This window comes from Copidosoma floridanum, unplaced genomic scaffold (genome assembly GCF_036245765.1).
Source record: "Copidosoma floridanum isolate Cflo_tuat_1 unplaced genomic scaffold, Cflo_Japanese_pri ptg000012l, whole genome shotgun sequence".
NCBI lineage: Eukaryota > Metazoa > Arthropoda > Insecta > Hymenoptera > Encyrtidae > Copidosoma > Copidosoma floridanum.
The window spans coordinates 6,735,535-6,749,105 of NW_028321889.1; the positions used below are offsets into that span (position 1 = coordinate 6,735,535).

The 13,571-nt window shown below is 42.4% G+C and overlaps 1 protein-coding gene across 1 annotated transcript; it reads right to left on the reverse strand.

Annotated features, from left to right (window-relative positions):
• Positions 1–2,927: 2,927 nt before the first annotated feature.
• Np (serine protease notopleural) lies at positions 2,928–8,728 on the reverse strand. Its single transcript, XM_014364453.2, has 9 exons — positions 8,671–8,728; positions 5,871–7,700; positions 5,667–5,795; positions 5,349–5,540; positions 4,929–5,005; positions 4,442–4,542; positions 4,084–4,355; positions 3,810–3,964; positions 2,928–3,731 (listed from the first exon to the last, which is right to left on the reverse strand). The coding sequence occupies exons 1-9, from the start codon at positions 8,726–8,728 to the stop codon at positions 3,567–3,569; spliced, it is 2,979 nt and encodes a 992-aa protein (XP_014219939.2). The 3' UTR covers positions 2,928–3,566.
• Between the last annotated feature and the right edge of the window lie 4,843 nt (positions 8,729–13,571).

Sequence of the window (13,571 nt, forward strand, 5' to 3'; positions counted from 1 at the left end):
ACCGACAACTCGTGTGAACATTGTACGCGCTCGACCGGGAAACTTTCGGACGTGATAATTATGCTCCCCCCTTCCCAAGTACAGGCTAGCTGTCGCGCGATTTGCATTCCATTATAACGTACTTATACTCCGTGAGTGTGGCGCCGATTCCCTCGGGGTGCGAATTCCGCGCTCGGCCTACATAAATCGGCGAATTTTCAGCTTCGCCCTCCATCGATTGGATCAAAGTGACCATGCGCGGATTTTTCCATCATCCGTACGACGAGGGGGGTGTTCCATGGTTTTCCGCGTGCACGGTGTATGTAGCGGATTTTTTTTTTTTTTTTTTTTTTTTCGAGAAGCACGCGGAGCGCGTCGAGCAATTTGCGTTTTTTCAACTTTTTCACGTAAAACTAGCTCGTTAATAATTACCGCGCTCGTATACTTTATACGTAGAGGTCCTTCCTGTCGCGCACCTGCTTTCCTCGGTGATCCGCGATGAGAAATTTTGAAAAAACAAAGAATTCGCTTGCTCGGTCACGTGGCCGATTTGTCCCCGGCTGGTTTGCCTTTGATGCCGATCCGTTTAGGTGCTTTATAGACCGAGACTCGGAAATCTGGTGCATATCTTACACTCAAACAATACATCGTTATGGAATAATAGTTTGTGAAATCTACCTGATGCGTGTCTCCTCTACTGTCTTTTGTTTTTGTTTTTTCTCTCTTCCTTGTTCGAGATTTTTCCTTTTTTTTTTTCTTTCTTTTTTTACTTTGGAAAAACTTTCAATTGTACCGCTTGAAACGTACAGCAATTTGCGACTCTCGAACGAGATCTGTACCATGGGAAGTTTTGGCTTCGAGGTAAAAAAAATTCAAAAACCACGAATACGCGAATGACCCAGTAACTGGGCAGACTCCGAAAAGCTATACCAACACCATTTTAAATAGTTTCATTCAAACATGCTCGAGGTAATCTGCGAGCGATTCAGTAAAAAAAAAAAAGTAGTTACTTCGATACACAATTGAAACAAAATACGACGCTTTTGCACACCCAGCGGGGCTATAACGATATACCTACATTGAACGGGCGGGGAAAAAAAAATTTAATCAAATGTTAACTAAAAAGGTTAGCTATTGTAATACGATTTGTATCAGTTAGAGCGTTGAGTAGCATTGTATGAAGCAAAAAATCTGCGGCTTGGGTACCTTATCTGTATTCTGAAATGTACACTAAAAGAGTTAATCAAAAATGACTTTCTTTATTCAGGCAGTATTATAGGATGACAAAGCGTAAACCAATTTATGGTACAAAAAATTTTAGTTTTTTTTTTCAAGGTCCACGTGTCCAACAGTTTTTCGAAAAGTTCTTATTTGTTTTTTGTAGCTGTTGGTCTTAAGCGCAATTGCTTTTGATCTTGAAAAGTCAAGACAATATAGAATCGTAATTGACGAGCTGTCAGCTGTTCTGACTATACCACGGGAATTTGCTATTGCAGGTCCGTGACAGTTTTATGCTAACGATTGGGAAATTTTTTTCTAATTTAAAATCGTTTACTGTTGGAGATCGAGATTTTTGGTGTTTGAAAACAAGATTGAGAATTCTTGCCAGGATGTCGATAATACCTGTATAATGCGTCAAGATAATATCAAAACTGTGTATACGAGAATAGTCCAAGAAGAAGACAAGATTCGAATCTTTAGAATTTTTCGAGAACAGCACCAAGATCTTTGGAATCTCGTAGTGTCTCGTCTTGGTTGCTCAAGTACACCCAAAAAGTGCAATTGGTGGATGACATTAATTTTGAATTTAAAATTTCTTTTATGAAATAATTTATTTTCATGGGCATGGTTACACTTTTTTTGTACGTTAGTTTACACGGTTTTACTCATCAAAGCAAGGGTTTTTGATCAAAGTACTTCCGATCCCACATAGGTGCTTATATATCTCAAAATAAATGTATTGACAGTTGTATTAATATTCCCCTTATTTTTTTGCACTCCCCAGTAAACAGTCACTGAAAAATTACATAAAATACAAGTGGTAGAGAAAACTTGTAAAGTCATGTTATTTAAATAAACTCTTTTTTGTTGCACCTCGGTAAATAGCCAATGTGATACATTTTTAACACTTAACCGCGAATGTCCATTTTACAATGTGTCAGCTACCCGCATAATAAACAACAAATAAAAAAAGTTTTATTTTTTAAATAAATCCTTGTTTCTGATTATCGTTTGAAATACTTTTAAATGGCACTCAATAAGATATATTGCATTAAATTTTTATGTTTTCGGTATTGACGATGTATGTCTTTTTGATGATAGCTTGAGGCGAGTCACTGGGTCATTAACCTTACGTATTTGGTGGAATTTTTTTCCCCCCAAGTTGACATTGGATGAGAGAGCAAAAAAAAAAAAAAGTTTCTACTTGGATTTCGAATTTCCTTCGCGAAGTCGTGAGTCGGAAAAAAATGTACGGAAACAATAAAAAATTACGGACAAATCCGTGTCGATGCGCTAAACGTGCCTCTCATATCTTATGAGAAGGCGAAGACGAACTGGCTTTCTCCAGAGCCACTTAACCCGATCCAGTAACATCCATCCATGAATTGTCACTTTCGCGACATCTTCGATCACGAACGTTCTCGTGGCATCTTGTGATTGTTTGCGAAAAATTTTCACAATAAACCAACGTTTTAATATGTGGTTAAAATTAGTTTTCTTCTTGTTCAATTTTTTTTTTACCGGAAAAAACGAAATGAAAAAATCAAAGTGGTTTGTTTCCCAGTAAATTTTTTTATTTTTTAAGTCAAAAGTTGACATGGTTATATGAAACGTAAATTTTGTTTACATCGTTAGGTTCGAAAAATGGTCTGTTGTAGGAATCAGTAGGATGTCTAAAGAGATTTTATAAAAAAAAATACAATTGTTCACGTTGTGGTAATGTTTTTTATTCTTTTCATTTTTTCGTGTATATAAAAAAAAAAGAACATCAGCAATTATAAAGAGAGACTTTTGAGTTAAAACTTAAAAAAATGGATACTTATAAAACTACACGATAATATATGTATATAGAAAAAAGAGTTTGGTCTTTACAAATTCGTATGAATAATAAGTACATACACATAATATATAGTATTCCTAACGTATATATTGCAATAAATAGGCGAGATTCTTAAAACGCAAATTAAAATTAAAAAAAAAAAAAACAAAAACTAAATTAAATTTCTCTTCGTTAAATAATATTATTTATCTATAAAAACAAATCGTCGTTTGATAAACAATAAAGTATATTTACAAGGTCTGGCAAAACCAGTAGTAGTATTAATGGAGCGACGAACTTTGCTTATTCAATTAGTAGTAGTAGTAGTAAGCGCCTGCTGCACAGTTCATAGCATAATATACTTGGCAGCGTCACTTGGATCGAGAGAAAAAAAAAAAATGAGAGAGAGCGCAGTGGCGAACAACAGATCACTGTAAAAGTTTTCAAGATCGATCACAGTCCTTTCGTGCTATATTGTCTCTGTCCGATCGAATGTCACTTGATTGAATTTAGTTAGTCTGGCATCGCGCGTCGAAGCTTCGTTTCCTCAGAACTGCAGAATCTGGTTGATCCATTCGCGGAACTCCGAGATTCGCGTGTAGACGCCCGGTTGGTTGGGCTCCGCGCAACCGATTCCCCAACTAATGACGCCGGCCAGCATCCATCGCTTGTCTCGTTTCCTCTGTATGACCAACGGTCCGCCGCTGTCGCCCTGAAAACAAAAAACCATTTATCCCTCGATCCGATTTTGGCACGGGTGTATGATCCTATCGATACCGATATTTCTCACCTCGCAAGAGTCGAAACCTCCGTTTCGCCAACCGGCGCATATGAAGATGTGAGGGATGTGCTCAATGTATCCAGCATTCCTGTACATGCCCTCGCATAGGGAATTGTTTATCACCGGCACGGCCACTTCCTGCAATACCGACGGCAGTGGACCATCTGCAAGTCCGCGCGAAATCAAAGAGTTAATTTTTGAAAAATCGTGGATGGTGCGCCATGTATAAACGATCCAAGGCGCAAACATAGGTGGTGGATTAATTGATAATGATATAACTTACCCTCGTAGAGCCTGCCCCAGCCGGTAACGTAGGCCGTCTGTCCGACGTAGCTCTCGTCGTCGTCTGGCACGCAAATCGGCAAAACGTTCGGCTGGAAGGGCAGAACCGGCTCGTAGAATCGCATCAGTGCCAAGTCAAATTCGAACGTCCGTGGATCGAAGTTCGGGTGACTGGCGACTATCTGCACCCGCCGCTCCTGGAAACTGTACGGCTCCTCTTCGTTGGCCAAATCGTACTCGCCGATCCGCAGTAAAAGATCGCTCGGCAGTACTCTGTAAATTTAATGGACATTATTTCGTCAACCCTACACTACTGTTTTGTTGGTACGGCGTGACTTAACCGTGTAAAATTTACGTACTTTTGTACACAGTGAGCTGCCGTGATGGCCCAGTTCTCGTTGAGCAGAGCTGCCCCGCATTTGTGCAAGTACGTCGATGTTCGCCACTGACGAAGGGAGATCTGAAAGAACAATGTTTGCAACTGTAAACGAAAGTTCAACGAAATGGTAATTCCCTGAAATGGCCATCATATGTCTAGATCGTGACTTTATCACAAATCAGATTTGTTTTTTTTTTTTTTATTTCTTTTAATAAAATAAAACCAAAATAATTACTACTACAAAGTAATTGATGATGGAGAAAAAAAAAAAATGTGATTTCGTAGGTAATAAGATGACTTTCTACGTGCTCCCGAGGGGACATTACAAAAGAAGAAGATAAGTCCCACACGTAAACACGCACACACACACACACGTATATATATATATATATAACGTGAGGAGCCACAGAAGAAAGAAGAGAGCTACGGCGCGAGGACGTAGAGTGGTAAATAAAATGTTTCTTTACCTGCCAAGGCCACTTGCCGAAGGTGCTGCCGTTGCCCCCGACGATCCTCGCGTCCGGGAACAATCTTCTGCCGCAAACTGCAAGTATAAACATAGTCGAGTTCATTTGTCGGAGTATGTTCGCGTGTCTCATCGCGGCGGCCATATTAGCGAGCCCGCATTACCGAGCAGGTATACCACGACGTATGGCTCGCACGTCGGATCGGACGAGACGAACCGGTATCATTACTCTTTCCGTCTCACTCTCTCGCGCTCGCACTTGTATCACGCGCCCTCGGTTTCTCTCACGCTCCCGAGCATCTCTCTGCCTCTCTCTACTACCGATCGCCTGTCTCGCAACGCGCGCGAGATACATCCGACTGTGCTACCGATCGGTCTTTTATTTTCGAACATTTGGATGGAAAATCTTTTACGTTCTTACCATCTTTGAAACTCGACATGTTGATGGGAGCGATCGTACTGTCGGCAAAGTCCGGGGACGCAGTGACCGTCGCCACCGTGGACAATTGCTCCAGGTACGTCGTCGCCTGGCTCGTCGTCGTCGTCGTCGTCGTCGTAGTCGTAGTCGACGTCGTTGAGGCACGCGGAGTTGTACTCTCGGCTACTGGTTTAGCTGCAAACACAAAATTTTTTTTTTCCCCTCATCAGTCTGTGACTCCAAAAAAAGTATATACAGTAGCGCCATTTCAATTTTTCATATTTATAGTTTATAGTACATGTCAAAAATAACAATGATTACTTGTAACGATCGGCGCCTGAGTCGCGGGAGGAGCCGCCGATTCCGCGTCGGGCTTGTCCGCGGTCGGCGACTGGATGATTATCCACCCATCGGGAGTCGTCAGAGGGACCCAATCCGTTTCCAGAGTTTCTGCAAAATAATGACATCGGCATTATTGTCGCGCACGCTTTTCGCAACCGATTCCTCAGCGAGTAGTTGTATTACCTGCCGTCTCCGATGTGGAGTTGGTCGAGGTCTTGGTGCTGTTCTCGACTTCGTCCGAGACCGACGTCCACGTCACGATACCCGGCACCGGCGTTGTCGCGTTCGCTTCCGCCGTCGAAACACTGGGCGTGGGGTCCGTGGTGTTTTTGCGGTCCACCATCGGGGTTGTTCCGTTACTGGACGAATCCACCAGGGGCTTGTGACTGGTCGCAGTTGTCGAGGGTGGAATCGTAGAACTCGTGGAGGTGGTCGTCGTTTCCGGGCTGGTCCTCGGGGTCGTTGTGGTCTTACTGCTCGGTTGGTCCGTCGTCACCGAGGAAGACGATGGCCCGGAAGTCGGGACCGGTTTCTTCGAGCTGCTCGTCACTTTTGGTGGAGTCGAGGTGCTGCTCGTCGCATTCTTTTTCACACCCGGAGTCGTCGGCCTCCTCACGGTTGTGGCTTTCGTCGTCGTGGCGCTGGACGGCTTCTTCGTCGTTGTCGGCGTCGACGGCGTGGTCGACGGCTTCTTGGACGACGTCACGGACACGGGTCTCTTGGAGCTCGTGGTCGTGGACGCAGTGGAGACGTTGTGGAGAACTAGCGAGACGGCTGGTTTCGACGTAGTCGGGACCTTTATGGTCGTGGCCGTGGAACTCGCGGTGGTTATGCCGGCAGAGGCAACCGTAGCTGCAATCGTCGTGGCGATGACGGGAGGAGCAGCCGTTGGGGTTGGTTTCTTGGAGATGGTCAGGAAGATGGGCTTCTTCGTCGTGACTCTGCTCGGCTTTTTCGTCGTCGATGACTTTTTGGTTGTCGTCGGCGCCGCCGTTGTGACGGCACCTTGTTGGTGACTGTCGATCGAAACAGACGACACGGGCACCTCCGTGGTCGCGTTTCTCGGTGGGAACCTGGTGGAGGAGGAGGAAAACAACACACTGGGCTTTGTAACGTCAGTTGTCGGTGTTTTGTTTGTCGATGACGACGGCGGGGATGAGGTGGGAGCGTGATTGGTGGTGTTTCGATGCAAGGTTGTTTCGACGGAGCTCGGTTTCGTCGATCCGGTCGACAGCGGCGTGGCTGCTGTGCCGGGCCTCTCGGTTGGACTGCCCGTCGACGGTGGCTTTTTGCTCGTCTTGTCGAGAGCCAAGGTCGAGGATGCAGTTGTCGACGTGCTCGGCGAGGTAACCAAAGTGCCGGTGCTCGAGGATGAGGAGATCGAAATCATCGTCGGAGCTGGCTTGGGTCCAGCAGTTGCGGGCTTTGCGTCCGGGGAACTGGGCCTCTGAATTTTTTTGGTCGGCACGGAGGATGCGGTGGTAGCAGTGGAGGCGGGCAGGGGGCGCTGGTGGGATGAATTCTGGACGCTCTGGAAGGTCGACAGTTTGATGGATTCCGTGGTGAACTCGGTCACCACTGGCTTTTTGGTCGCTGCTTTGGAAGGCTTGGCCTTGGTCGCTTCGGTCCTGAAGGTCGAGGTCGTCGCCTCGGTTGTTCTAACGAATGGCGTCCCCAGGGAGGTCGACTGAGTCGTCGAGAGCTTTTGGTTGTCCACGTTGCCGGGGATGTCGTTGCTCTCGACCAAGTGAGTGGTGGTGGTTGTGGTGGTGATGGTGGTAATGACTTGGGGTTTCGACGGAGACGGTGGACCGTCGATGTCGATGGTGTTGTTCTGCGGAGAGACATCGGGCACGTCGTCTATCTTGCAGCAACTCCCAAAGTAGAAGCTGTCGATGCAAGTCCCGAGGTGGGTACCGTTCGCTTTGGCGCAAGTCAATGCAAACATGCATATTCCGGTTTCGCCTGTTCTACGGGACACGCACATCAAGTGCCTGATGTTCCTTCCGGTACCTGATAAACATAGTTTTCGACTTTCAACACTCAACTAGATCATCGTCCAACGAGTCAATTTGATTAAATTTTCACCAGTCCAGCGTACAATTATTGCAAGTATGTGTAATATTTTTATACGGAAACAATGAGCGCCAAGAGTAGCGGGATGAAAAACAAATAATGACTAATGTACGCCTTGGTATCTTTGAAAAAGGGTATTCATGTCAGAGCGAGAAGTGAGCATTGGAGGTACCGTTAAGTTTCAATGTATGAGCTAGTTGCTTGGGCGACAAAGTAGGTCACAGTCCCAGTATAATGTACTTGCTAAACTCTAGCTCGACTCGCATTTTCTTGTCACGCATTATTTGTTCACCGCCGTTTGTTTACAAGCCAATAATATACTTGCTTTGAAAATTAACTTCTACTTGAAACGCGTGCAATAATTGATATCCCAAAAGTTTTTTTTTTGCATGTTGATACACGTGAATTATATTAACAGAGTAATTATTATCAAGTGCAACAGAAATAGTGTTTGCTGTTCAATAAAATGTATAAAACGACCGCGACATCAGTGAGGAATAATTATTGCAAAATAAATTTTACGAACAGCGTTTTGCTCGATAAATCTAATCGAGTCATTTTGGTAAGAAAATAATGGAGAGAAAAAAAAAATGAAATTCGATCGTTAGAAGCAAAGTGCGAGGATAAAACGAGATGTTGTTTTGCCGAAAACTTGTTTCTATATGGGTTAATTGGTCACGTTGGGTCAGTGGGCGAAAAATGACTCTTTTGATTTGCATCCGAAAAATGTGTGCTAACGGAAACGTCGTCCATGAGTCACGCTTAAAAGGAAAGTATCGGTCAACTGTCAAGCGCGTATAACATTAGGCGCGTTAGAACCCACGAGGTCTGAACCACTTCAATAAAATCGTTATGTAAATGATGATGAATATGGATATTTGGTCGTAAAATCAAGCGTCAAACTTACTTTCCGAGAGAATTTGTGGAACGAAAACAGGACTGGCCAGTGCTGTGTGGCAAAGCATGCAGCTGAAAATCAGAGCAACTACGCCGATACTTCTGTAGCGCCGCCTCATCTGAAAATATGCCGAAAAACTTTATAAGATGGAAATCATCGGTATTTGCTATTGTTGTTTATACATCTTCGATATTTTGATCGATTGACTTGTTAGTGATTGTAAAAAATTTCAAGGTATGGCTTTAACGGTACATCATCACGTACAATTGAAAATTTTGGATATTCGTGAATTGTAGCCATTAAAATGTTGATTGGTACAATATGTTGAAAATAAAATGTAAAAATTGGTGAAAAATAATAATAAATGCCACTTTGCTGAATACGTAAAAGTAGATTCAACGATATATAGCGCGACAAGGTGATGAGGCGCAAACCTGGCATTTCAAAAGTACCGCTATTCCTTACTGGATATACGCGGGTTGAGGCCCAACACACCAACTTTCCGCTTTACACGATACGTTTACGGTACATTGGCTGTCCGTAATATTACGCATCGGTCGTTATTTAAAAGAAACCCCGCCGCGAGATATACATACATACATACATACATACACGTGTGATACGGAATTATTGTTGTTGTGATTATTATTCCCACAGTCGAGACGCGACTGGTTTTCAAGAGGATCTTTTTTTTTTTTTTTTCTTTCTTTCTTTTTTCCTCTTTCTTCCTCTTCTTTCACGAGTTACTGTTATACCGAGAACAAAAGTAATTATAAAGGAGGCGATCGAGATTTAATTGCCGATCCTCGTTTCACATCGTACCGTTCCTCTGTAATTGGCATATCGGCAGAAAAAGGCTTTCCCAAGTATTACGGGCACCGTCGAACAACGTACGTGAACGGGTAAACAAAATAAATGATAACAAATGGAAATATCAACACAAACGGCTTACCTTGGCGATCGCGTTGTCAAATGCTCGTGCAACAAATACAATATACTCGTTTCAGTTAAACCGAGCGTTGTATCGTCTTCTTCATGTTTTCCTCGTTGTTTTTATGGCAAAAGTCACCCAGCCCCTCGAAAAAGTACTCGTTGTCACTGGCCTCTTTCAATCTCATCCGTGTGTGCCAGAACGCAGTTGACACGCGGAAGTTTCGAACTCTCGGCGACTTCACTGCACGTTATCGCGACGGAAGATCGGTATCGCCGATCGTCGCGCGTAGAAAAGAAGAAAACGAAAGGACGAACGGGAGGAAAAACAAAAACAAAAAATCGGTAAGGAGGAAACAGCACAAAGTGCACTGTTTCCGCGGAGCCGCCGTTGCTTTATCCGAGTAGAGGGAAGAAAAGAAGACGATGGTGAATAAGGGAAGAAGATGATAAGGAAGATAAAGAGGAGGAGGAGGAGGAGGAGGAAGAAGAAGAAACGCGCGTCGAGGTGGTGGGCCCTTGAGTGTTCGTGCCGTGGCGGTGGCGCATCTCTTGGCCGACAGGCGAGGTAGAGTGACGGACTGTGGGGTACGGCGGCCGGCGCGTCGACGACGGCATTCCACGGTCTTGGCCAACGTACCTTCGGAAACTACGCGTATACACGTTAACGCGCCGCGTTGTAACCCGCGCCGCTATATACGTTACGACCGCGCGAAAGAGAAGGAGGAGAGCGGCCGAGGTGGTGGCAATGACCGTTCCTCTCTTTCTCTCTTCTTCCTCCTCCTCCTCCTCCTCCTCTCCTTGCGCTCATACATATATACCCATACCAAAGGCCTCCAAAGGCCGTCGGCAGCCTTGCATATACACAGCCGCTATCCCTCGAGTTTCCAGCTTGCACCAGCTTTTCCCATTGGCTCTACTATACACCCGAGTACGTCTACACGTATAACTCTCTTTTTCTTCACTTGACTCTCCACATGCGCTTTTCTTCTTCTTCTTCCTTGGGTGATGATGTATACTATACTTGTACCACTACACCGCTGTCCTGCTTACATGGATCTCGTTAAGGATTTTTTTCTCCATCTCGTCTCGCTGGATCGACAGGTGCGTCGTATACGTGGATTTAGCGATCAATTTTTTGGTATTTGCGAAAACCCCTTAATGGTACAACCACGATGGATATCGAAAATTTAATATGGTAAAAGCGCGTCATGAATCGGAATACGAGATGACACATATTTTTGTAATCCATGTTCGAGGATGTTGGGTATGGAATTCTCGGGTGTTGGCCCACGCGAGGTGCCCCATCTTTTCCCATATGAAATGGATAGACCAGCTCGAGGATTTACAACAAAGGAAAACTCATTTTACATCCTCGAGCTGCCGATATAGAGTTTCATGTGATATATTTACATGCATCGCGACCAACGTGGTATTAACAATCGAATGAAAATTCTTGTAGTCTTGAAGAAGAAAAATTATTGTTATAATTGCGATGGCTATTTTCGTACATGGTTTTGAGACAAGGGATACATAAAAGTTGGCTCAAGTTATATTAAAAGTCGAAAGCCTATATATATACATCCAGGGATTCGAGATTAGCAACGATACGTGATAACTTGTTACGCGATGCACATATTGAACGAGGCTCAGCGGGAGATTTCCTTATTAATATTTTCATCCGATGTCAGATGCGTAACTATATTTTCCTCCGATGTATTTTTGTGTATTCTTCTTCGCCGATGAACTTTGGCATCTTGATTACTTGCGTCATCCGTGTATCGGTGAAAAAAAAAAAAAAAAAAAAAAAAAAAAAAAAAAGTTATACCATTATTCGACTAAAAACGTACAATTGCTACTCAATATTTAATGAAAATTGTTGGAAAATCATTACTCGCAGGACAAACAATTAGTGAATGAAAAAAAAAAACTGTGATTCAAAAAAATAAGCATTTTCAGAAGCAACTGATTACCGTCCCGGTAAAATTTTCACAACAGCGGATGGCTGGATTAAAATTTGAAAAGAAAGAAAAAAAAATCATATGTGCTCCGAAGCAGAGGAGTGATTGGAAACGAAGTGTATATACCAAGGGATAAATGAGACGACCGGGGATTTAACTCCAGGATTGGCTGCGCGCCAAGTTCGCGCACCTGTGGGGTGTGCGTTGGAGGACCCTGTATACGTATACATCTCCCGGCTGCTCCCGGCATATATATACGGAAGTCGCAACGGCTTGGTCTATTAATCGTATAACGCGCTCGCAACTCTCTTCGAAGCTCACGGGGCACACGTAACTTTGCCTAACGTTATCACATCCATGTTTTTCTTTCGATGGGTTTCGAGATCGGAGTCCATTAGTATAACGAATTTCATGCACTGGTAGTTTGTTTGATCGACTTTTTAACCGATTCTCAAGCGGTGAGTGCAAAAAATTTTGTTTTTTCATTTTTACAAAGTTCGTACTCCTCCCTTCCCGGTTGAATCAATTTAATTTTGGTGCTTTTGTCGAGTGTCAAAAATCGGTGGTCGTTAATTGCATCTTCTCTTTATTTGGTTACTGGTAAGTGATTCAGATCATTCATTTCATTACGATAATTACCAAATCGATATTTTTGTTACCCTACTTTTATAAAATTGCAATTACTTTGCTTCAACATTGAGGTACCGTTGAGAACGCATGTATAACTATATTACTTTTCATAGCACATTAGTTGCACAAAACACAAAAAATACTTTTGAAAAATTATTATTTTTTATATATTTTAAGATAAACAAAAAAAAAGTAAAAATTCAGTGGGGAATTTTTATTGACATTGGTAAATGATACGTTAAAAAAGCCATGATAATCGATTTGTATACATCATCACCCTGATAATACCTACCACGTACTCGATAACGATGCAACTATACGAAATCGTAAAAAAAAAAAAAAAAAAATTCAGTGTAATGAAATTCTTGCATCTGCCAGTAGCACGCGCTATAAATTTATCTACGCTTACTTTGGTTCTTAATCTATTTACCTTACCTGCGATAACGATTGGAATTGAAACGTCGGATTATCATAGAACTCACGCCAAGGGTTGACGATACTCATTTATATTAGACGCGTAAGCCCGACAAATGTCGTGTCATTGTATAATCCCGCTTTTCATGAAAGGGAGCCATACGGAGGCAACTTGTAAATTCATTCAAGTTTGATAAAACATCCGTGTATTATTCCTGAGCAATTAATATAATGCAATGAAAGTATGGGCTGCATATAAATGTAAATCGATATGTACATTTTACAGTCCATGAGATAATTTATGAAAATTGTTATTACTATTAATTGAAATATTTGATAAAATGTATATTTTATACGACGTATTTAAGTATTAAAAAAAAAACAAAAAAATGAAAATTAATTGAATTGACTAATAGCATTGATCACAACCTATTGGTAACGACTACCGTATGGTGTGGCTCTCACGCTAATTAATTGCAAATCAGAGACAACTGTCATCAAATTATGTGATGGATTAACGCAAGCACCCCATAATAGCCATGTGTGTCGTGTGGGTGGAAAATAATGAACCGAACGGAAGCGAGAAATAGAAATTGCTATCACATCGTATATCGCGAGAAATCATGTGTAAAATTCAAGATTAACTTACGTCGTCGATCAAAATCACGCGCATTCAGATTATCTTTATAAATATTTATGCAAGCTTTCACAAAATAACCACACGTAGAAGTATGCAAATCGAAGTAAAAAACGCACTCGTTATTATTAAATAATTTTCTTTTTTTTTTTCCTTTCTTTTCAATAGTTTTTATAAATAATCCAAAGTGTCGAATATTTATTAGATGTATGAATAATGCTGGTAAAAATAGCTCTTTGCCGAATTCAATGTCATTTTACAGTTTGCAGTGATAAACAAACTGTCTTTTCAGATCAATAGATTAAAAAAAAAAAAAAAAAAAAAAAAATAATGAGAAC